This window comes from Lagopus muta, chromosome 1 (assembly GCF_023343835.1).
Source record: "Lagopus muta isolate bLagMut1 chromosome 1, bLagMut1 primary, whole genome shotgun sequence".
NCBI lineage: Eukaryota > Metazoa > Chordata > Aves > Galliformes > Phasianidae > Lagopus > Lagopus muta.
This window is the reverse complement of record NC_064433.1, coordinates 6818685-6840195: the sequence shown is the minus strand read 5'-3', so window position 1 is coordinate 6840195 and position 21511 is coordinate 6818685. Positions and strand designations below refer to the sequence as shown.

Here is a 21511-nt window from a genome sequence, read left to right as displayed (position 1 = left end):
TTGAAGTGGCCTCTCAAGGCCAAGGTGGAAGGCTCAGGCTCAGGATGTGTCTCAGCATCAGCCTCTGAGCAGGGAGTGCCTCTGCTCACAGCCACACTGATGGGCTCTGTGCCCTGTGTAAATAACCTAACCAAATAGTGCGTTGCAAAATCTTTCTATGCTAATGCAAAATAATTGCGCTGAGGCTGAACAGCTGCTGCACTTCAAAGAAAACCTGACCTACAAAGAATAATGATGACAGGAGATGTGCTTCAGTTCTTGATTTTTTTCCCTCTATTATCTCTCTTGATTTATTTTTTTTGTTGATGTTAATGTAAGATTATTAATAATCTTAATGGAAGGAGTGGTGAACAGGCCTAGGGAAGTCATCCTGCCTCTGTACTCAGCATTGGTGAGGCCTCACCTCCAGTACTGTGTTCAGTTTTGGGCACCTCAGTACAGAAAGGACATTGAGGTGCTGGAGCAGGCCCAAAAAAGGGCAACAAGGCTGGGGAAGGGCTTGGAGAATGTGCCCTGTGAGGAGAGACTGAAGGAACTGGGGCTGTTCAGTCTGGGGAAAAGGAGGCTGAGGGGAGACCTTACTGCTCTCTTCCAATACCTGAAAGGTGCTCGCAGCAAGAGCGGGGTTGGTCTCTTCTCACTGGTGACAGGATGAGGGGAAATGGCCTCAATCTGGGCCAGGATAAGTTTAGGTTGGATGTCAGGAAACACTTCTTAACAGAAAGGGTTGTTCAGCACTGGAATAGGCTCCCAGGGAGGTGGTTAAACACCCCCAGGCGTGTTTAAAAGTGTTTAAAAGCCGTTTGGATGTGGTGCTCAGGGACACGATGCAGCACAGGGTCATTAGTTAGGGTAGTATGGTCAGGTTGTGGTTGGGCTCAGTGATCTTTAAGGTCTTTTCCAACCTGAGTGATTCTATGATCTTAAAACATAATGGCATTTACAATTAGATGAAGTTATTACTATTAGATTGTATGCAATATTGTGTTTCTTAAGGCTTGCCAGGCAGCTTATTGAGTTCATGCACAGCGCCCTGACCTTGCAGCAACCCCAATGGAGGAAGGGCAGTTTGCACCTTGCAGGAAGCTGCCCTTCCTCCAGGGCATTCTGTGCCAATCCTCATTTCACCGCTTCCCCTCCTATCAGGCTGTGGAGGGAGGCAGCCCGGCTCTGCCGTCAAACAGGGATGGGCGAAAAGGGTGATCCTTTAGTAGTGTGTATTTATTTAGAAGGGTGTTAATTTTCATTAATCTGGCTTGAGAGGTGATAAGACTACACTGATTAGCACAGAGGAATAAAACACCACAGGTTTGATTTATGTCAGACGTTTGTAGAACCTAAGGAAAGATAATTGGTGGCAGCAGGGCAAGGTGCTCTGAGTGAACGTTTCAGCAGCAGAGGGCTCGTGACAGACAGGCTGGCTGAGGTACCAAACACCAGCCCTAATTTCACAGGAGGCGATTATGAGCACAGGGGGCTCATCCTGCTCTTCCTGCTGTGCTCGCAGGGCACACTGTATCTGCAGGTGAACATTTCCTGACTGCCAAAAGGGGCTGATTTATCAACTCTCTCTGCAAATCTTTCTTAAGTTGCTCTGACAATGCACTTGCAGTGTTTCTCTTCCAGTGCAGTTTTGCTTAACAGTTTAGAGGAAACGGCAGGGGTTTCTGCACTCACAGGGTCACTCTCCTCCTGCCTGCTTATGCTGGGCTGGAGCCATCTCTGACAGAAGTAGCTCTAAAAATGGACTGAGGCACATGGAATTGGTAAAATAAAGCCCCCACCACCCCCTCATTTACTGCTGGATTTAAGCAGAGCAATTGATTTTGGTACCCTCACCCTGCTTTTGCATACAGGGATCAATGGATACCATTGCTTTCAGTCCTTCCCTCTGAAGGAGGCATCTACCTCACCTCTGACAGTTTCATTTCTGCAGAGCTTCCCTTCCAGTGGCCAAGAGAGGAGCTGGCAAAACCCTGAAGCTGATGGAGAATTTCACTCTGCTTTTGTGGACTCCAAATGAGTAATGCCTGTGTGAATGAAAAAAATACAAACACACAGCACAACTGTGTGGGTGCCAGTTATGGACCATGAAACAATTTCTTTTGGTGATTCAGCAAAGAACTCTCGAGGAAAAGGAAAATCCTCTTCCTTAGAGAAATGAACCCATACAAACCCAGGGAGGCACTCTATTGCACAGTGTTTATTTTGAATGAGTCAAGAGGAGACATTTCCAAGCAGTGTCACAGTTCCATAGTTGCAGTCACCAGTCAGTGACACCCCTCTGCCGCCCAACAAACGGCGTCAAAACAAGACTGAAATGAATGGAATGTGCTGAGCAAATCTGCCCAGCAAAAGCACCACTGGGAGATGAGGGCTGCAGAGTATGGAGGTAAACTGGCAGATGCTCAAAACAGTCACTTACTTGCAGCCCTTGTGCAAGCAAACTGAAGAGGTATTGATGGGGCCACTGGGACAGGAGATTGCAGCTGTTTCACCAGAACACAGAGCTGGTGATTCCAGGTACCTAAAAACACCCACTGAGCACAAGTCAGAGGCAACAGAAAAACCAGGTTCAGGTAAAGCTGGCTGAATTCAGCTAGCAGCCCTACAGCACTGCGCTGTCAGAGAACGTCTGTGTGAGGACAGCCCTCCTGCTAAGCCAGCCAGGGGAACCCTGCTTTTGCTTCATCTCAGCTCCTGGCCCCCTGGCAGCTGTGCCAGCATCAGAGTTCTGCGTGGTAATAACAGGGAAGGATTTTAAGAGAGAGAAATCAGGGTAAAAGCTATGAAATGGAAGCACTCCTCCCTTTAAAAGCGCTCACAAAGCAGCGCCAGATTCATTAAAATACCCTTTCCAAAGCGGGAGCTGGAGCTGTACTAATGGAGTGCAGATGGTGGTGGGAATCCAGCATGGAGCTCTGGCCAATCTACAGTGCAGACATGGTGAGCTTGCACTGCCAAAGGCACAGATGCATTTTTGAAGTCAGAAGTCAAGATGATGACCCAGGAACCACCTGAAATCTGTTCCTGAGTAATCAAAGGGAGCATTTTGGGGTGAGGAGGACTATTGTGAGTAGAATCCTCTTAACCCTTTTTCTGCCATCTGAAAAAAGCACGAGGTTGGCATTACACACCACACCACTAACTTCACAAGTGCCTGTAGAGTCTGTAGTCCTCCCAGTTCAGGATTTCTTCCCTTTAAAATCTGGTACAGCTGAACATAAGTTGGGGGATTCCTAGGGTTTTCTCAGTACAGATTCCACACTACCATTCTCTTTTCTAGGTTAAGTCTTGTAAACAAGCTGTTGCTAAAAAAGAGCAGACATGAATGTGTATTTCACATGCAGCCTTATTCAGTCACTTTTAAGATCAAAGCTGGATATCCACGCAGTGGTTTGGCAAAGACTTTGTGGATGCCCTTCTCACAAGGAATTGCTTTCTCTGCTCATTCATCCCTAAAGCCAGAATCCTCCTGGCGTTCCAGTAAAGAAACGTGTGGGTTAGACATAGAAATTCATCCGTGTGTTGGGAAAACATCACCCTCAGGTCACTTCAGGCTATTGAGGAATTTTGGTTGTTCTTCCCCTCGTGGTAGAAGCGTTTCTCCGCCAATCTTTGGACCTTTTTTCTCCTAGAAATATGAACCACAGAGAAGAGTTAAAGCATGTCAAGATGTTTCCTAGCTTTATGACAGAGTCAGGACTGATTTATCCAATTCAATGTTGACTGACACTCCAGAAATATTCACATTCTGACTGCTTGTGGATACAGAAAAAGGAAATTCTCCATGGCTAACTAAAACAAAGCTGCAAGAACAGAAGGCAAAAGGAGAAACTCCACTAAAACAAAGCCTGGAGAAGAGCGGCTTGGCTTTGCTGGCAGCTTATAAGGGCAAAGCATGGGACAGAAGCACCAGAAGCAGGTAGAGCACTGGGGTGCTCAGCAGCTGCTGGTTCACACTTACCTTCAGCATCCCATCTCGCTCCCACTTGAAGAGGCCGCAGGTACTGAAAGATAAAGGGGGCAGGTGAAGACAGCTGTGTGCTGCACAGGATGAGGAGGTCGTAAACAACCCCACACTTCTAGCTCACCACTTAGCAGGAGGGACTAGCACTATGCTTTCAGGATGCGATTATGTGACTCCCAAGCCCACAGTACTGTTTCACAAGGCTTATTTCTTACCTGCAGGGCTTTTTTGGGAGCCTGTCAAGGGCAACAGCTCGGTTGCCACAAGGACATTTGAAAAACCGCTTGATGCCGTCGTGCCAGTGGTAGTCGTGGTTGTCCTGCACACAGGTCTCCAGAGGCTTGAAGTAGGTGTAATTACACTGTCAGGGGGAAGAAAGAAAGCTGTGAGTGCTTACCAGCATGTCAGGCCCAGGCTGCGGGCTGAAGACAGCTGATCAGCCAGAGCCAAGTATTTCTGTGTCTTCTCCCATCTGGAGGCATCCACCAGTGTGAGCAACACACCACCCCAGGCTTTGCCACTGCTCCTCCTATCACCATCCTGCCTGCCGTGCCACCGCCCTGCTCTGCCATCCTGAGAGGCACGGTCACCCTCTGTGCTGCCCTAAAGAAACAGGAAAGGCAGTGGGAGGAAAAGCATAGCAGAAGCTGCAAATCCAGAAATGGAACAGAATTCCTTCGCCCTCAGCACATTTGGGATATTTTAACCTCTGTTCCTTTTCTTGATAGTGAACTTCCAGGAAATGCAGACAAAGGAATCCCAGTGTTATGTTTTTCAAGGCATGAGGCTTCATTTAATGTGGAATATGGGGAGCTGAGGGTCCTGGACAAAGTGCTTCAGGGATGAAGCCGAGAAATGAACGCCAGAACACCAACATCCAAGGAACCCACTGCAATAAACAAATTGAGATGTTGAGCATAACACTACAGCCTGCTTTGACAGCGTCTTCGTATCTCAAAGTCACTCACTGTACAAGCTGCTCTCAGCAACAGCCACAAGGAATTAAGCAGTCTCCATTTGATACCTGCACTGAACTATGGCCAAGCGAGTGACTGACGGGGTTGTGCAGGATGGCCTGGTATCATTCTGTGCAGTCTGTGCCCTAATTGCCTGCTGTCTGACTCCACCTCACTCACCGTTTTACACGTTACCACTCGACATTTCACTTCTTTAATGCTCCTCATCTTCTCTTCTATTTCTTCTTTTTTCACCAGCGGCTGAAAGTATTGCTCTTGTAGCTCAGCTTCAGCCTGCATGGGCACAGGAAAAAGGGTGTGGGGAGAAAAAGATGCAAGAAGCCACTCGACACGTGGCCTTTAAACAAATTACTGGCACTGTTTGCAGTAAAATGCAGTCCGACAGCCAGAGAAACAGCAAATATTTCTTGCTTCAAAGAAACCCAAGTAGGGCACACGCTGTGCTCCACCACCACTGAAACCAGCTGCCTCTGAGATACCTGAGTGGGAGAGTTACCAACAGCAGATAGGAGTGAAATGAGCACACAGCTGTGACAGTGCAGGCAGAGCTCAGGTGGGCACATGTAATGAATGGGATTGGTTCTTAGCCAAAATATTGCACCTCAGCAGACCTTGAAACAACTACGAATTCATACTAACACAGCGTGTGCAAGACCCACATGGACATGCAGTATTCCTAGGGACACGCTCAGAGATCCTGACACTGCTCATCATGCTGACTTAGTGCCTATGACACATGTGGATGCCTGCTTCCTGCTGAAGTCATTATCAGAAGTCCTAACAGCAACCTCATTCTAAGCTATTAGTCATGGCTGGGTCGAGGCCATACCTCTTTGAGGACACTCGTGTGCTTGGATTTGGCATTCAGGATTTTCTGAAACTCTTCTGACTCCAGATAGGCCAGCTGCTCACGTCTTTTCTTCTGGGCAGGTTCCTGTTCATCCACATCTAAGAAAAGCAAATGAGTTCAGTCCCGAGTTCAAAAAAAAGGTTGTGATTTCTAAACATGACCAGTGGAGGAGATTTTGGAAGGCAGATGCTCAGGTCAAGCAGCAGCCTTTAGTAGTTCAGGAGAACGTGAAGCTGAGTTCAAAGCTGGCTTCAGAAAATAAAAGCATTTTATACACAACACTGCATCTTCTCTTGAAGCACCACAGCAGGAAGTTCCACACCACTCCAGGGGAGCGAGCACGGTTGTCTCCCTTACTGAAGGAGAAGTTCCATAGGAAATGGAGGAATACATTCAAGATCCCACAGTGTATCACCATCAGGGAAACTCAAAAGTCAGTCAGTTTGGCAGGTGGGATCATTTCTTGATTTCCTTTGATTGAGTTAGCCATGCTCTGCTGGTACTAAAGAGTGGCAAGAAAAGGAACAGAATGAGGATAAGGAGCTACCTAGAGATGACATCTCACACTCTCTCCAACAGGGTTAGAGATCATTCAGCCTTTGAGTCAAAACCACTGCAGAAAAAAAGCCCTAAAGTTCTAAATAGCCCTTACTCAGCCTCTTTCTGGCATAGCAAGGCCTTGACCCAGTTAACAGCGCTCTGTCCAGCAGAATGTAAGAGTATTTTTTTCATTTCTACAATCCAACATTACTTACCATCCTCTGCTTCTGCTTTCTGTGATTGAGCAATGTTTTTCTCAACTCTTTCAACAATTTCTAGGACATCATCAAGATCAGCTCTTTTCCTCTTGATGCTGTTTGGATCAGTTTTAGCAAGAATGTGGCCTTTTGCTCGTAGTCTCTGTATTGCAGCCAACTAGAAAACAGGAAAAAGCTGTGAGTGTATTGGTGACCAGCTTGGCTTCTGTATTCCTTCTTCCAGGAGTAACAGAAGTCTGTCAAATGGAGGAAACAAGATCCACTGGTCTGAGCACAGAACTGGACAGAGAGAGGCCTGATAAAACCCCTATCTCTGCTGTACATCTCATTCAGCACGTCGCACGGCTCCTAGTCACTTCCTAATCTACACAGTGACTTGCAGGGGTGTTATCAGCATCTCTCTGCAGATGTGCTTTCACTGCTCCACAAATCAGCAAGTCTTCCAGAGGAAATTAACAGAAAAATCACATCAAACCACTCCTTTCCAAGGGCAACCAGCTAGCCTATGTATGAAGATCACAGAATGGTTTGGGTTGGAAGGGACCTTTAGGATCATCTAGTGATTTAAGATAGAAGACTTCCACATTCCACAAACCCAATTTCCCTCAGCTTCCCCTTCTTCACAGTCAAAAGCAGCTCATTCAAAGAGCTGTTACCTTTTTGGCTTCTGCCAAGCTGTCCAGCTTTGGTGTTGGAGGGGGAGATCCATCAAAGAAAAGGATATCTTCTCCTTCTGAGAAGCCCGTGCCCAGCCTGGGCCTTGGAGGAACTGACATTTTTGCAGCTTTAGGGAATTCTGCCCCGGGTTTTGGGGACAGAAGTGAAGGCTGCCTGGAGGTGGATGGGGGAGCAGGGCTTCCAGCTTTACTTGTGTTCTGGAGAAACCTTTAAAGACAAAATAATTCACTGAAATAAAGATATGAGTCAGAGACAGAGAAGTCTGGAACAGAAGATGCAGATGGCGAGTTGTTGGGTTTTTTTTTTAACCTAACTGGCCTTTTGTTGCTAGAAAAACATTTCGTGATTCAGGCATTCAGGAGAGCAAAACTAAACTGGTAAAGGATTCACAGGAACACTGAAATGAAGAAGTCACTAGAAAAGGTGAACAGCCAATTGCTTTCCAAAACAAAAGCACAGAGGCTTCAAATGAATGTGACAGATAAGGGCTGAAAGCACTTCAAAGAATCACAGGGTTGGAAGGGACCTCAAGGATCAGGAATCTCCAACCCCCCTGCCACAGGCAGGGCCACCAACCTCCCCATTTAATACCAGTCCAGGCTGCCCAGGGCCCCATCCAACCTGGCCTTGAACACCTCCAGGGATGGGGCATCCACAACCTCTCTGGGCAGCCTGTTCCAGCACCTCACCACTCTCTCTGTAAAGAACTGCCCCCTGACATCCAACCTGAATCTTCCCTCCCTCAACTTAAAACCATTTCCCCTTGTCCTGAAGTTATCTACAGAGTTGATTCTCCTCCTTGGGGGAATCAATGGGCTTCTTGTGGAACAGGTAGTTAAAAGTAGTATGGTTCTTTGTCACACGAGTCACGTAAATACTTGAGTTTACTACAGTCATTGCAGTGGCTGGACAGGTTTGTGGGGAAAAAAATCCCTTCAGGGATATTGTAATAGACAGCACCTTGAGCTTGGGAAGTCCCTGAAACACAGTTGTAGATTGGGAGAATATTTGGGGGAAGAATCATGATGATTGTACCTCAGGCTCTGTTTTGGATCCCTGAGGTTTAGGCTTTACTTTTGTTCAGCCTGTGAAGGTTACTAGGCTACATCAACCTCTTCTTGCATGCAGAAGACCTGTGTAGGCCAGCATGAACCTGGAGTCCTGACCCCAGCTTCCTACTCTTCCCACCATGCCTTCCTGTTGCTAGGCAGCACACTGGAGTATTTGATTCCACACTGAATAAATAGTTTTTATAAAAAAGCAAATTTCCTCCACAGCTGTACTGGGCCACAAAGGACCTCCTTCTGTGTAAGTCATACATATTACCTTCTCTGAATCTCTTCAGATCGCTTTTTCCTGGCCTCCAGCAATTTCTGTTTCTGTTGTTTGAGCAATGCTGATGCAGAGATAGACTGGAAACCAGTCTCTTGCTTCTTTCCAGCATCTGTAAAAACAAAACAGTGTAAAACACCACCACCATTTGCTCAGAAAGAGCTGTGTTTGCAGGCACGAGGACATACCTGCTTTGGTCCAGTGCTTGCAGAGGTTTCTTGCTCCAAATGTTGGCTGTGCCAGCAGTTCTTTGAATTCCTCAGAACATGGCATAGGTCTCTTTGCTGCACCTGGGGAGGAAGAGGCATACATGCAACATAATTGGAGCCAGGAAGGGAAGCACACCTGGCTTTAAAGACATAAAGTAGCCTAGGTTGGAAATAACTAAGCACTCCCCTGCAAAGCAGGGTTAACTCCTACATTACATTTGGTTGTTCAAGCATTGCACACCGCAGGCATTTTCACCCCTTCAGCGACTCCATCAGTTACTCAGTCCTCTACTGGCCTGCTTGCCTGCAGTGCTCTGCCACTCCCATTTGTGGGCAGCCTTTGCTGAAAGGCCCTCATCCATCACATCTCTTCCTTGGAGACCTAAGAGCAGCTGAAGGCTACAGACAGTACACACAGACTGCTGTCTGAAATGGTGGCAATTGAAAGAGCTGAAATGTGGATAAGACATCTAGGCAACATCTGGAGTGCATGCTTTGAATAACCTATCATCTGAGTGTAAAGAAGGTGCAACATTAAGTGCTTTTCAGAAAAGAAATGGAGGCAGAGAAGATCAATGAATTTCCAAAGGCTATGGAAGGAAAACGCTTTGAAGATGACAAAAGAAAAGCTCAAGAAACAGGCTGGGTACTCAGCAGGCCCCCTGCATTGCAGACCCGTCTCTGATTTATACTTAGTATTCCTTGGAAGTCTCCAAGACTGACAGAAGTCATCCATTTTAATCAATTAAAATAAATTCTCCGGTTCAAAGTTCTTAGAACTTCCAATTCTCATTAATCCTGCAAAGATCTTCTGTCATTGTCCAAAGACAGAACAGGAGACTTAATTCAGAGGCACTGCTGCAAAAAGGTGCACAGAGCTACACAGTTGCTTAGTTACATTTGCCTTGCAGCTGTGATCTCAGGAAGAAGGGAGTTTAGATCAACGGAGAAAGCCTGCAGAGGTGTGCAGCAATCATTGCCTAATTTTTCGGGGATAACGGGGTCCTGGGACACAGCCACACATCAAGCTGAAAACATCTGGAGGGTGAAGAGGCTATGGGGGAAGTTAGGTACCAATTTTCTGCCTGGTTTCCTGGACAATTGCATCAGCTCCTCTCACCACCATATTGGAGAGAGTGGTCTGAACCTTCCGTTTTGGCACTGCAGCAGCTGCCCTAGACAGAGGAAAAAAAAAAACAGATCAGAGTTTTTCCATGTTCAGAGCAAGGAAAGAAGGTTGAATGCTATCCCAGTGTAAAACTCCAGTTGTTCTTGAATCCAAATTGGTGCTTTTCTCCTGACATCTTTCTCTCTTTGGGAACATTAATCTAAATCCAAATTCCAGAGCAATGCTTAGGATCCTTGTTCTCACTGGGTTGGGATACACATTCCTTATGTTTAGTATTCTCTCAGAGCATATGTCATTGCTAAGCCTCACTCACAGCCAGCTCCAGGGATGGAAAGGAGGCTGGAATTGCTTATTACTGAGAGGTCACAGCAGTTATCAGATGGCAGCAGTCAGGGAATCCAAGCAGTGTGCAAGCACAGCACGTGATCCAGCTGTGACTCGAATCTTTCCACAGCTGTCTTCAGGGGGGCTTGGATGAAGGGTCCGACCCCCTGCTCTAGCACCAGATGCATACTGACCTTAACCATTTACTAATACACAAGGTATTGTGTATCATTGCCTTTTTGTTAACATGCAGTGATACTGTATCATTTCAGTCAAGGGAGAAGGAGGAAATACAGAATACACTGAGTCTGGGATTAAAAAGTAATGAGCCATGACAAGGTGCAGTACTGAGGCACTGAGAAGTACTCATCTTGTAGTCTCAAATGCTTGGGACCTCACAATAAAGGTTATTTCATCTCCTGAAACACAACGCCCACTAGCTTCACAGCGCAGTAATAACTTGGAGGTAAAAACATCTTTTCACACTGTATCACTGACTGATGAAATCTCCCTATCAAATAGCAGCTCTGTTACCCTGTGAGGCTGGAAGGATTACACCATGCGCGGGACATCTATTCCTGTTTGATGGATGCAGATAAGTCCCGGGGCATTCTAGCTAAATAGATGCCGTTACAGAGAGAGCTTCAGACTTGCATAAGGGAGAGAAATTCCACTGAAAAGGTGGGAACTGTGCTTTAGCTCAAGGGAAATACAAGGTTTGTCTTACACTGAAGCCGCATACGCTGTTGAAGAGACTCCTCCGTAGTGGAACCCATCCTGACACAGCCTCTCCTTCAAACTGGGGGTTTTCCTACCAAATTTTTTGGGAATGCGGCCACCAGAGAAGGTAGACTGCAGATCTGCCCGCTTTGAGCTCAGCTTCTTGTACTGGGATTGGATGTGATACTGACAGTACTCACAGTCATTCTGAAAAGAGAAAGAGGTCTGCTGTAAGATGCTGGTAGATAGAATTTACTTCATTCCCCTCATGTAACCCACATGTAACCTTCTGCCCTACTGCCATTCCAAATGCTTTTAGTTCTTTCCGAGTTCCTCATCCCTTCTCCTTTTCCTCTCCTGGTTCTAAATGCTTCCCCACCAACAATAACCCTTCTGACTTTGTGCAGGCACAGATACTCTGCTGGTTTATGGGCATCACGGCCAAGGGAACTTGTCTGGTTAAGATCACCTCCAAAACCCATTCCCAAGTAAAATATCCTATCGTCTCACTTTGGCCGAGTTCCTTGGTGCAGTGCATGGAAGCCTGCACTGGCACAGAGGATAATGAAGGGCATGGAGGTGGTGAAATGAGTCCAGACCATTGCTTGTCACTGTAGCTCAAGCTTTGCATTTAGGGAACTGCAGTGCTGCTGCTACAGGCCTGTCACAGCAACAGCTCCTCTGGGTCACTTTCCTCAGCTCTTCCACACACCTTAATTGGTCACAAGTTGAGATACAGAAAGAAGTAAAAAAAGAGTTCCAGCAGCAGCACAAAAGCAGCAGCTACATTTTTACCAACACCTTACAGGATATTTTAGTACTGAAGTACAAACCAGGTTCACAATCTGCGCGCAGGGATCGCCATTCTTCTTCCTGGCTTTGCAGGTGCCCATATCCAGAGCTTCACCCATGAGCAGGATCTTCTGTGGGTGATCAACAGACAAACACACCTAGACAGAAAACAGAACGTGCCTTCACCATGGATATGCTGAATATGCTTCTCTCTTGGTGCTGTAATAAAGGACATTCCTGTTCAACTGCTCGGCTCTGAAGTCATTGCAGCAATTTCAACAGATACATCCTCACAGAGGACGAAGAGATGGAATTCTTTGTCCTTCCATACACCAAGGTACAACCACAGCTCACTCCTGTGGTACAACCCAGCCTCGCCCTCGCACCACAGACACTGGGACTTGTATTTGTAGGCAAGACATAATTTTGAAGTCAGTTTTAATGTAGTTCTAGATGTGTACACCTCAGCTTCAGAAGAGCCTTGACATTACCTCTGGATGCTTTCCTGCTCACCAGCAGGACTTCAACTGCTTATCCATGTTAATTTAAGCAATTATGTAGTTTAATCGACAATTAATGAGATTCTTAATTTTTCCATTTGGAGAATTCAAAATGCAAAATAGTCCATCACCAGCTACTAGACTGAAATTACCCTTGACAGAAGTCAGTAAAAACGGTTTCCATTCCAGTGCAATTAAAAAGATATTAAAAAAGCATTTAACTTATTAACAAAATGAAGCTACCTTAAATGTTTTGATACATGGAGAAAATTAATTTGTCACGTTCCGCGTTTGTAAGTAATTGATTAAACAAATTAAGTATTATGTATCAACTTACTATACATAACACATCATTTGTTTTATAAATCAAACCCTACTTCTTCTTAATCATAATTTTGGAACCACAAAACATTTTCCAATCACGTCTCTCAAGGAGAGGAAGGAGCACCCCCTAATTTTTCAGCTTGTTGAGACATTGTGGCTGAAAGCAGCTGAATAATAAATTGCCATGAAAATACAATTCCTGCATCTGCAGAAGAAGTGAGCGACCTACCAAGAGCAGGTTAAGTGCTAGGGTAAACTCTGGTTTTGAGATGCTTAACAGGGCTCCTTGAAGTCAGATGTCCAGAAGGCTGAGAACAAATAAACACCATGCAAATATCTGGATGCAATTCAGACTTATTAGGCAGACTGCTGTAATTCCAATCCCGATGTGTCACAAAACTAAATCTCAGGCAGGCATAGAGATGTTCAGCTACAAACTGATGGGCAAATGAAAAATCCTCTCACCTCATCTGAGCCTTCCTTAGGTTTCATAGGATTAGCATTGAGCAGCCCGATGACCGTGCCTTGCTCTGTCTTCCAGAGCTCTTTGTGGACATCCCCAAACAAGAAGAGCGAGGCACACTGACTGAGGTCACGCAAGTCGTTCAGCCTCCAGATGCTGAAGGTTCTGCCCTGGAACAGACATTGGCTTACAGCTCAGCAACAGGACACCGACTGCACCCCCCTCTTGTGGCTGCATTTGAAGGGTTGTTGTTATTCACAACCTCAGTAAGATGTAGCTGCACTACGTCCAGCCATGCCACACAGCCAGTTCTGGGATTCTTAGAGACCAACGCAGCACAAAAACGCTGCTGTCATCCATCTTCCTGATATGGGAGCTGGGCAGCAGCCTTGACCCCACACAGCCAAAACCAAGGCATATTCAGTACCGTTTCATAGTGAAGTTCTATAGGAGACGTGCTCCATATCCATATAGGACTGAATGATCTCTAGGGAAATTATGGAAGCTGTCTGTTGGCACATTGAAAGCAAGAGAGCTATCTAGAAAAGCTGGGAGCCACTCATTTCTTTGCACTAGCATTTCACATGCTACAGAGGATGAACAGTTATGCAGTGTGTGCACACCAGCGCCAGTACAGTTGCTCCAGAGAAGGACTCACCCTGATGATGAGCCAAGATCTCTAACACAGCAGCTCTTCTTCATTTACTACAAGGAGGTGGCTGATTAAGTTGAATAAGCTCCTCAGGATAGAAAACCAGCATTTAGGATCCAGAGGGAACACAGCAAAGTTACTTACGTTATTTGTGCTCTGAGGAGTGACCTTCTTTACTATGACTCCAAATGTTACCCAATCTGTTTCCTCTAGATTTTCAGTAGCAAGTTTGTGCTTCAGTTGGGACAGCCGGATCAGCCTCCTGTTAGCCATTTTTCTGTCCATCTCAGCTGATGAGACCCGGGGTTTTCTGCATCAAATACAGCATTGTAAAAGAGAACACATTCATTTACATAAACAGACAGTCAAAACCACTCAGCATATCTCACTGCAACTCGCCCCTGTGCCTTATTTCACCCTGAGTTCACTTGAAACAAAACCTCTCTCTTCCAGATGCTGCACAAATATTAGAGAGCTACAAGTCAAGCATGTTGTTCTTTGCCCAAATAGCTGCACTGCAACTTAGCCCTGAGCCTTCAGTAACTCTTCTCACTTCAGGAAGGACTGAGTATCACAGCTCTCTGGAAATATGCTAGAAATTCAGCATGGTTTCTGGTGAGGAGGGTACAGTAAGTGTTCAGAGACCTCTCGTGGCCACACTGAGTATGGGAATTGTGAATGGTCCCGAGGGTTCTGGGTGTGAAACAAAGTCTGCACTGCTGGGTCCCAATCAGACCTTATTTGTGCCAACTGTTGAGGATATGGCAGGGAAGGCAGTGATAATAAAATTAGAGACTTTCATTAGAAAAGAGTAAAAATAAAAATCAAATGTAATGAGCAAGCAGGCAGTGCTGTGGCTCTGTTTTAGCCCAAGTCCTCCGCTCACAACTGGTGCAATTAACACATCACAGGAGTGCATTCAGTCCCACCACTTGAGCACAGCCTCCCCAGGCAGAGGTCAGTGCTGGGCTGCTGACCTTAATCTCAGTCCTGAGAAGGTTTCCACAGACACGGGCTGCAGCGTTGTACTGGAGCACGCAGGCACTTGAGGAGTCTTCTCTCTGGGCACCTTATTGGGTGTGTTCCCTGGGGCAGACTTGAGAGGCTGGAATGCCAGACTGAGGACTTGTCGTGGGGGAGGAGTCTTGGTCTCTTCAGCAGGAAAAAAAAAAAAAAAGAAGAAAATCTTGATAAAGAAAACCTATAAATAAAAATAACATTCGCTTACACTTGATTAGACACAGGAGTCCAGTGCAAATGAGGAATAAAATGTGTAAAACTTAATAATATTGTACTGGTCTCCCAGTCAGCCAGAAATGGTTAATAGAAATATCAGCCTGGATGTGTCCAAGCTGCTGCTGTGAACAACACAGGATATCAGCAAAAGCCCTGTGTGTTTCAATGAAAGGTGCACTCAGAACGGTACCTGCTGGGGAGGCTTTTGATTTCTGGTTTCCTCTCTTGGCTGTTGGTAAAGGATTGTCCAGCTGGGCAGAAAAACACAGTGACTCCTGCAGCTTCTGAACTTTCCTTTCCTTTAAGGGTGGACAGAGAGATTTGCCTGGCCAAGAAAACAAAAGTATTTATGAGATCTCAGGATCCAATCTTAAATACTAAACATTGTTCCAAACTAAGTAATTGTTTGAACAAATCCAAGTCAGGGTCCCACATGAAAACCCTTCAGTTAAATTGCCAGCATCTGAGATGCAACATCTGTAAAAGCCCCAATGATTCTTACTCCTTCTGACCTTAAACTCTCGATGTCACTGAAGCCAGAAAGCTGTAGAAAGTAGGAGCATTTCCTTGCTTTTCAATTTCCCTGCGTTTCATTACTACACTCAGTGTGTTACAGCAACAAACACAGCTGTATTTGTGGGGTGTAGCAACATCTGATTGTACCAATATCTGCCAGTAGGAAAGAACCTTCTCCAGCAGAACACTGGAGCACCTCAGTCACGGAAGTTGCCCCATTTCTATCAATCTGTGATGCAGAAAACAAAACTGCAGCTCATTTAGTCTGCACTGCAAGAAACAATCTGTGTGGGAATATAACAGACCGTCGTTCCTCTTTGCTACTCAGTTCCCACTTCAGATTATCTGCCTACAGTTTGCACATTGGGAGGCTAACAAATCAGAAACTCATTTAATTAGTCTTGTTACCAGGGGCTTTCTGCTCAGGGCCTGAACTGGATTGCTGCCCAATGGCAGTCTTCTGCAGCTGCTCCTGTAACATCTTCATCTGTTCTTGCAATTTTCTCAGCTCAGCTAGCAAAGAAAGAAAAAGGACAATAATGAGGACAGAAAGTAAGCCACAGTAAACAGGGATTTAAGAAATCCTGGGGAGCCTGGCAGTATTACTGCATCACAGAAGATTAGGAAAAAAAAAAATTAGTTCTGATTCTACATAGCTCACAATGAAGGGACACCTTTCCATGCACTGGAGCTGACTTACATAAACATTTGTTTGTGCTATATTCCTTGACGTGCTGTGCATATCTTTTCTAGTGAACACAAAACCATTCAAATGGCTGATGATTGCACTCCATAACGTAAAGAAGTGCTTCCAATACAATCAAACACACTGCCCGAATACAGGAATGCTCAGGGACTGGCTCTGCTTCCACACCGGCTGGTACAGCAGAACCCCCCACCACTAAGCCCTGAGGAAGCAGGTGGAGCTTTGTTTGTAAGAGGTACCAAGATGACAGCTCTAAGGACTGAAGCAACATTGATCTTCATCAGACAAGACCCAAATAAACAGGAGACCTTCTCTATCCTGTTCACCAGAGCTCGACAAATCTTCATGGCTCCTCTGTGCTTCTTTTGGGAAAGTAGATTTGGAGAGTTTGGCCAAACAGCACTGAAAATTGGATTTAGAACACACTATCCAATGTCTTTCACAAGGACTTTCTACATTTCCCATCTGGGTACCACCCTTACTGAGAGAAGCAGTAGGCCCTATATGACAAACATGCCAGATAAATGATGCTTTAACAGAAACCTTGTAATTCTTCATTGGTTTTCTCTTCTCCCTGACTGGGAACTGAAGCCAAGACAGTGTTTTCTGCCTCCTCTTCTTCCAGCAGGTCATCCACATCTCCAAACAGCACAGCCAGGTTCTCCTTTTGCTCATCAATTATGCTGTCAGCATCCACCTCCTCAGTGTATGATGCATCATCTTCTGCATCAAAGAGCTCATCATACTCATCTGGTTCTCCTTTCTCATCCTTTGGGGTATCTTCCTCCTCAGGAGAATTCTCCTTTTCAGCCTCCTCATTTTCTTCCAGGAGGGAGACCAACAGATCCAAATCTTCATCACCTGAAGCAAAAAATTAAACTCAGTGTTACTTCTGTCCTTTTGGAGGAAAGCTGCTACAGAATAAAACATTCAAGACATTTAAATCACAGGCAAATAAAAAGCAAAACTAAATCTGAGCAGCAAATGGAATTTTTAAAAAACTGCTTCAGCTTTGGCTTAAGGAAGACAAAACAGCTTCCTGCTACCTGGTCCAATAGATACATTGTAGTGGACAGTCTCAGCTCCCGACCCAGGCTGGCTGGTCAGGAGAAAACTTGGCAGACTTAGCACTGGAATTTCCTCCTGGCCAGCTGCCTTATGACAGCTTCTGCTGCAAAGAAAAGCCGTGGGACCTGCAGAGGACAGAGTGACACCCACATGGCTCTTGGTAATAGGAGCTTAAGAGGAAGATGCAAGGCAAGCAAGAAAGCATATCCTCAGATTCACTTTGCTCAAGGAAGCAAACAGGGCAGCAGAGAAACATGAAGCAAAAGGTCAAAAAGCTTGAGGAGGGTAAATATAGGTTGGACTTTTTCCTTGTCTTTTACAGCGAGGGTGGTGAGGCACCGGAACAGGAAGCCCAGAGATGTGGTTGATGCCCTGTCCACGGAGACTTTCAAGGCAAGGATGGATCAGGCCCTGGGCAATCTCATCAAGCTGTGCATGTCCCTGTTCATTGCAGGGAGTTGGACTAGATGACCTATAAAGGTCTCTTCCAACTGTAAAGATGATTCTAAAAACAGAAAAATGAAAAAGAAGTACAGGGAGGAGAACAGGACAGACAGAGCAGAGACGCATACACACTGCAAAACATATTTAGCATTTGGCCCCGAGGAAAACACAAATGCAGCCTCACAAGAGGCAATGCACAAAGCCAGAGGGAGCACAAAGTAATTTCTTTTGTTAAGAGGCAAACAGAGCTCTCTGCACTTCATCAGAAAGCTTCCCTACTGCAAGTAAGGCAGTGCTTTTATCCCTTACCATCCATAATCTCACCAGGATTCCTTCCAGAGCCCCCAAGGCCAAACAGACTCTGTCACAGGAGAACAAATGGATACCGTTGGGATGGATATTACAAATGGACGTCACCACTCTCGATCAAGCATCACTCTTTCTATCCACAGCTGCCCATGAGAGCGCTGAACTTAAAGCCACACGTGTATTTCCACACGTGAAGCCCGATTTGAGCTGAGCCCCCTGCAGCACAAGACCACAACCTGGAGAACAAAGCCCTGTCCCAGCCCCCCATCCAGGGATCCCTCCTTCCTCCCTCCGCAAAGGGACTCCATCCCCGGTTCAGCCCAATCTCCCTGACCCGACTCAACGGATCCCTTCCCCTCGTACCCCCGATCTCAGGAATCCCCTCCCCTCTCAATCTCGATCCCGATCCCGATCCCGATCCCTCTCCCCCAGGCTTCCCCCCACAGCCCGGCTCACCGCCTCCCGCGCTCTCCAAGCACCCGCCAAAACTCCAATCGCGCTCCGCCCTCCTCGCGCATGCGCGCCAGCGCGCCGCTCTCTGCGTCAGCGCCATCTTTAGTGCTGGCGGCGCGGGCGCCATCTTGGCTGTGGGCAGGGAGTCTGTGGGTCGGGGCTGGCAACAGCGGTCCTGTGGAAACTGAAATTCCTGATGATACAGGTGCCTTCTGTTTTAGTCTCTTTCCCTTTAAATTATGACTTTTCCCTTGTAATATGAATTATACGCAGGAATCGCCTCAAATTGCTCTTAGGAGGATGAGCTTTCTCTTGTACTAAATCCAACCTGCAAGATGTTATGGAGAAAGAGGCGGTGTCACTGGTGACCATCTGTGCCACTCCCGGATTATAAAGGATAAATCAAGGACAGACAGGCTTTGGTAGCTGAAGGAGTTAAGAAAAAATTCCTGTAGTTCGCAGGATAAAACTGAAGATGCACTCAAATGGAATCACAGAATGTCCTGGGTTGAAAAGGACCACAATGATCATCCAGTTTCAATCCCCTGCTGTGTGCAGGGTTGCCAACCATCAGACCAGGCTGTCCAGAGCCACATCCAGCCTGGCCATGGATGCCTGCAGGGATGGGGCATCCACAGCCTCCTTGGACAACCTGTTCCAGTGAAATATCCAAAGCAATTGAGGAATGTTTAGTTGGGCAGCTGAAGTGGTCTGCTGGGTGGTTGGAAGGCACCACTTTGTACCAATCCCAGTAAGGACAGCTATGTGTTGTTGCCCTGTGTTTCTTGACCCAGCAGCTGCAGCAATTGGCTGTGAAACAACCCCTCAGTTGTCTTGGATGAGTGGGAATCATTGGGTAGGCTATGGTATATTTGGAAATAGCTGGCTCTCTTACCCAGGCATTTCCCAAAAGCAGGCAGATGGTAACACAAGTTAGTTTTGTATTTTATTAATTGCAGATTTAGTGCACTGGATTACCCCTTGCCCATTAACAGCCTTGGAACTTATCAATTCCAGGTGTTAAGAATTGGTTTTTCTGTTTTGTCTGCTTATGGTCTGTGTGATCCCCACAGGGCATCTCCACATCACCCTGCTTTCCATCTCATTGGAGCAATGATGGCTTGCCCCACTCTGCAAACTGAGGTCTGCAAATCCAGCAGTATTTTCCTGCTCACAGATCTCCCACCCAACCACAGGACTATTTCTGGCCTCTTCTCAGTTTGGGTTTAAGACTGGGAATTGTGTCTCACGTGGCTGCTGGCTGTGGGACACACTGTGACAGCAGGAATGTGTCTTGTTAAAACAGGGGCATGTGACAGGTGGTATTCCATTAACGCGTGGAGTCCAATCATGTTAAAGCAAAAACATGTTTTATCTTTCATCTAAGGGAAAGCAAATTACTCTTAAACTTGTGCTAATGAGCATCTGCTGGCCACGTTCACCGGTCTTTTGTCCACTGTGCTAAATGGACTGTACTTAATGATGACGGTACAGGAAAATAATCCTCCCTCTTGCATTAGCGGGTTTCAGCGTATCGGGGTGTTATTATTTGCAGTTCCTTGTCCCTCCTGGTTTGCAGTATTAGATCTTATCTTTCTATGAAGACCTACTTCAGCTTATGCCCATGTCTTCCTGTTCGTATTCCTGTGCTCAGATCCTCTTCTCTTACTGAAGCCTCTTAAAATGATTAATTTTGGCTTGACAGATGCGTAAGTAATTCCTCCTCTGGCCTTTCACATCGATTTTCTATGTTTTCATTAATAAGGTTAACGCTACTCAGAGGAAATCAGCTCTATTGTCTTTCTATTAGTTTGATTTTGGCCTAGTTGCATTTCCATCAGTTTTTGATCATTGCAGAATCCATAACTATTGCATAGCTCCTGTAATAAAACTGGATTCAAGGAAAAAAGCCCATAAATCCTGCTGTCATGAGGAGCTAATTAAAAGTCAATAAGATATTGCATCTTCTGGGAGTGCTTGTAATTGATGAAGAAGGGTGCAACCAAGCCGATGAATATCTCTTCACAGTAGATTTCAGCCAGCTCTTGCATTAGCTGAAATTATGGATGAAGATGTGTGGGAGCGTGAGCTATAGCTAACAGAAAGCAGGCATCCAGAGTTTACAACGGATAATTAGAACAATAGTGACAACCACAAAAATAGAAACAAATCTTTGCTTTAATTATAAAGGCAATAAAGAGATTACTTTTCCTGCTACTGGTAGCTGAGAGTTCACTGGCAGCATGGCGTGAGAAATGTTTGTCTTCATACACTAAAATGCAGTGAAGGAATGTTTTATTTGCTCCAAGGAACACCGACAGACATTTTTGGTGTGTAAATTTTAAGAATATTAATCTGCTTGCAGTGAAATATAAATCTCACATTTTTTTATCTTTATTTTGAATTAATCAGCTCTAGACTGTTTTCAATGCCAGGTCTGAAGCAAAATACCAAGTCACTGAATTTTTTATTTCTAATTCCACTATTGATCTGTTCAGTGTTTTCTCCTCCATCATCCGCAGGACAATCTGGAGAAGTGCTTATTTATTGAAGTAGGTTGACAGGAGAATTTGTCATGTACCAGTACAGAATATCTGCTATAACACTGCACACTCAGTTGTGGTATCCAGCAGCCCTAAGGCTTTCTCCTATGGAGCTGTGAGTTGTTCCATTCTTCTTAGCTCAAGATGACAAGATGACATAAGCTATATATATTACTTTTACTGCACATGCATCTCTCTCATGGGTTTTGTCATCCTTTTAACATTGGTCTGAACTTCAGAGTAGCAGAAATGTATTGAAGTGTCACGTGTTCACTTATAAAAATATTTCTCCTCCCATATCTGAAAAGTTGTGTTAGCTGTCACTGATGGATAGCAGTGGACTTCATAACACAGCTTGACATCTTTACTTTAAAAGATGCATTACCTTCCCTTCCAGCTGTCTGAAACTGAGGCCTGGTGGAGTTTTCTATGTACCTTGTTGTGCTGGCACAGCCATCCCCAAACCAGAGTCCCTCTTCCAGATGTGTGAATATGCCTTTTCAGCAAAGCACAGAGCTGGGATATTCTCACAGACTCAGTGAACACAGTGCAGAGAAG

The 21511-nt window shown here is 45.6% G+C and overlaps 1 protein-coding gene across 4 annotated transcripts; it reads right to left on the bottom strand.

The window, feature by feature from the left end:
• Positions 1–859: 859 nt before the first annotated feature.
• MCM10 (minichromosome maintenance 10 replication initiation factor) lies at positions 860–18537 on the bottom strand. 4 transcript variants are annotated; one of them, XM_048962926.1, is made up of 20 exons: positions 18384–18537; positions 17958–18011; positions 16680–16997; positions 15839–15943; positions 15105–15239; positions 14656–14830; positions 13823–13988; positions 13029–13196; positions 11781–11897; positions 10955–11154; positions 9849–9949; positions 8754–8855; positions 8560–8677; positions 7212–7440; positions 6553–6712; positions 5777–5895; positions 5107–5220; positions 4186–4331; positions 3968–4010; positions 860–3634 (listed from the first exon to the last, which is right to left on the bottom strand). In XM_048962926.1, exons 1-20 carry the CDS (start codon positions 18535–18537, stop codon positions 3551–3553), a joined length of 2808 nt encoding a protein of 935 aa, XP_048818883.1. In that variant the 3' UTR covers positions 860–3550. The 4 variants fall into 4 exon arrangements, with proteins under 4 accessions (XP_048818883.1, XP_048818856.1, XP_048818863.1 ...); XM_048962899.1 differs by lacking the exon at positions 18384–18537 and adding an exon at positions 18321–18353 and having other exon boundaries at positions 861–3634; positions 17958–18009; XM_048962906.1 differs by lacking the exons at positions 860–3634; positions 3968–4010; positions 4186–4331; positions 18384–18537 and adding exons at positions 4360–4859; positions 18321–18354 and having other exon boundaries at positions 17958–18009.
• Positions 18538–21511: the final 2974 nt, after the last annotated feature.